Consider the following 982-nt stretch of genomic DNA (forward strand, 5'->3'; position numbering starts at 1 on the left):
AACTGCAGGAGCAACTGCAGCAGCAGCAGCAGCAGGAGGAGCAGCAGGAGCTACCCCCAGGCAGTGGCTTGCCCGTAGTAGGCGGAAGCAGAAACGTCGGCAGCATTTTCCTGGAGGAAAAGAATTTCGTCTTCGGCGAGTTCGGGCCCCTTGCGGGTGTAGGTACAGGCGACAGCAGCAGCGAGCAGCAGCAGCGCAGCAGCAGCAAGGCCGGCGTAGAGGAGGTAGGAGTTTTGCTGCTGCTCCGCAGCGCAGTAGGGCCCCGAGGCCCCCTCCACGGCCCTGTAGCCCTCCCTGCAGCTGCAGACGTAAGCAGCAGCAGTGGCCACGCAGCTGCTGGCAGCAGCAGCGTCGCCGCAGGGGTTTTGCAAACAAGGGTCTTTGCGTCTGCAGCTGAACTTGGTGGTTTCTTTGACGAGTTCGAAGCCCTCCTGGCACTGGCAAAGCACCCCTGCTGCGGTGTCTGTACACCCGGCGACGCCCTCCACCCCACACGCTGCAGCAGCAGCAGCACAAGTCAGGAAGCTGAAGACGCTCTCGCAGCGCAGCAGCCCGCCCACTTCTGCTGCAGTGAAGCCCAGCTGGCAGCTGCAGCTGTACCTGCCGGGGCCCTCGTGGGTGCAGCTTTTTGCTGCAGCAGCGTCGCCGCAGGGGTTGTCCCTGCAGGCGTCCACCACCTGGCAGCGCTCCCCCCCGCTGCTGCTGCTGCTGCTGCTGCTGCTGCTGCTGCTGGCGACCTCGTAGTGCTCGGGGCAGCTGCAGCGCGCCCGCCCCGCCACCAAGCTGCAGGAGCCCGGGGCGCAGGGGCTGCTGCTGCAGTGGTCGAAGAAGCAGCTGCTGCCGTCCCCCACGTAGCCCTCTTCGCACTCGCAGTAAACCCCGCCCAGCGGCAGCTGCTGCTGCTTGCATGCGCTGTGGGGCGGGCAGAGGTGGCCGTGGCTGCTGCAGCTGCAGCTGCCGTAGCCGAAGCCCTCGTGCCGCA

General features: G+C 66.5%; 1 protein-coding gene across 1 annotated transcript; it reads right to left on the minus strand.

Moving 5' to 3' along the window:
• Positions 1-50: 50 nt before the first annotated feature.
• Positions 51-866, minus strand: ETH_00042315 (uncharacterized protein; the record flags this gene model as incomplete). The annotated part of the gene is made up of 1 exon (XM_013376119.1): positions 51-866. A coding segment is annotated over one exon (816 nt), but the record flags the coding sequence as incomplete, so codon positions are not given.
• Between the last annotated feature and the right edge of the window lie 116 nt (positions 867-982).

This window comes from Eimeria tenella, genomic scaffold, assembly GCF_000499545.2.
Source record: "Eimeria tenella Houghton genomic scaffold, Eth_scaff3162, whole genome shotgun sequence".
NCBI classification, from domain to species: domain Eukaryota; phylum Apicomplexa; class Conoidasida; order Eucoccidiorida; family Eimeriidae; genus Eimeria; species Eimeria tenella.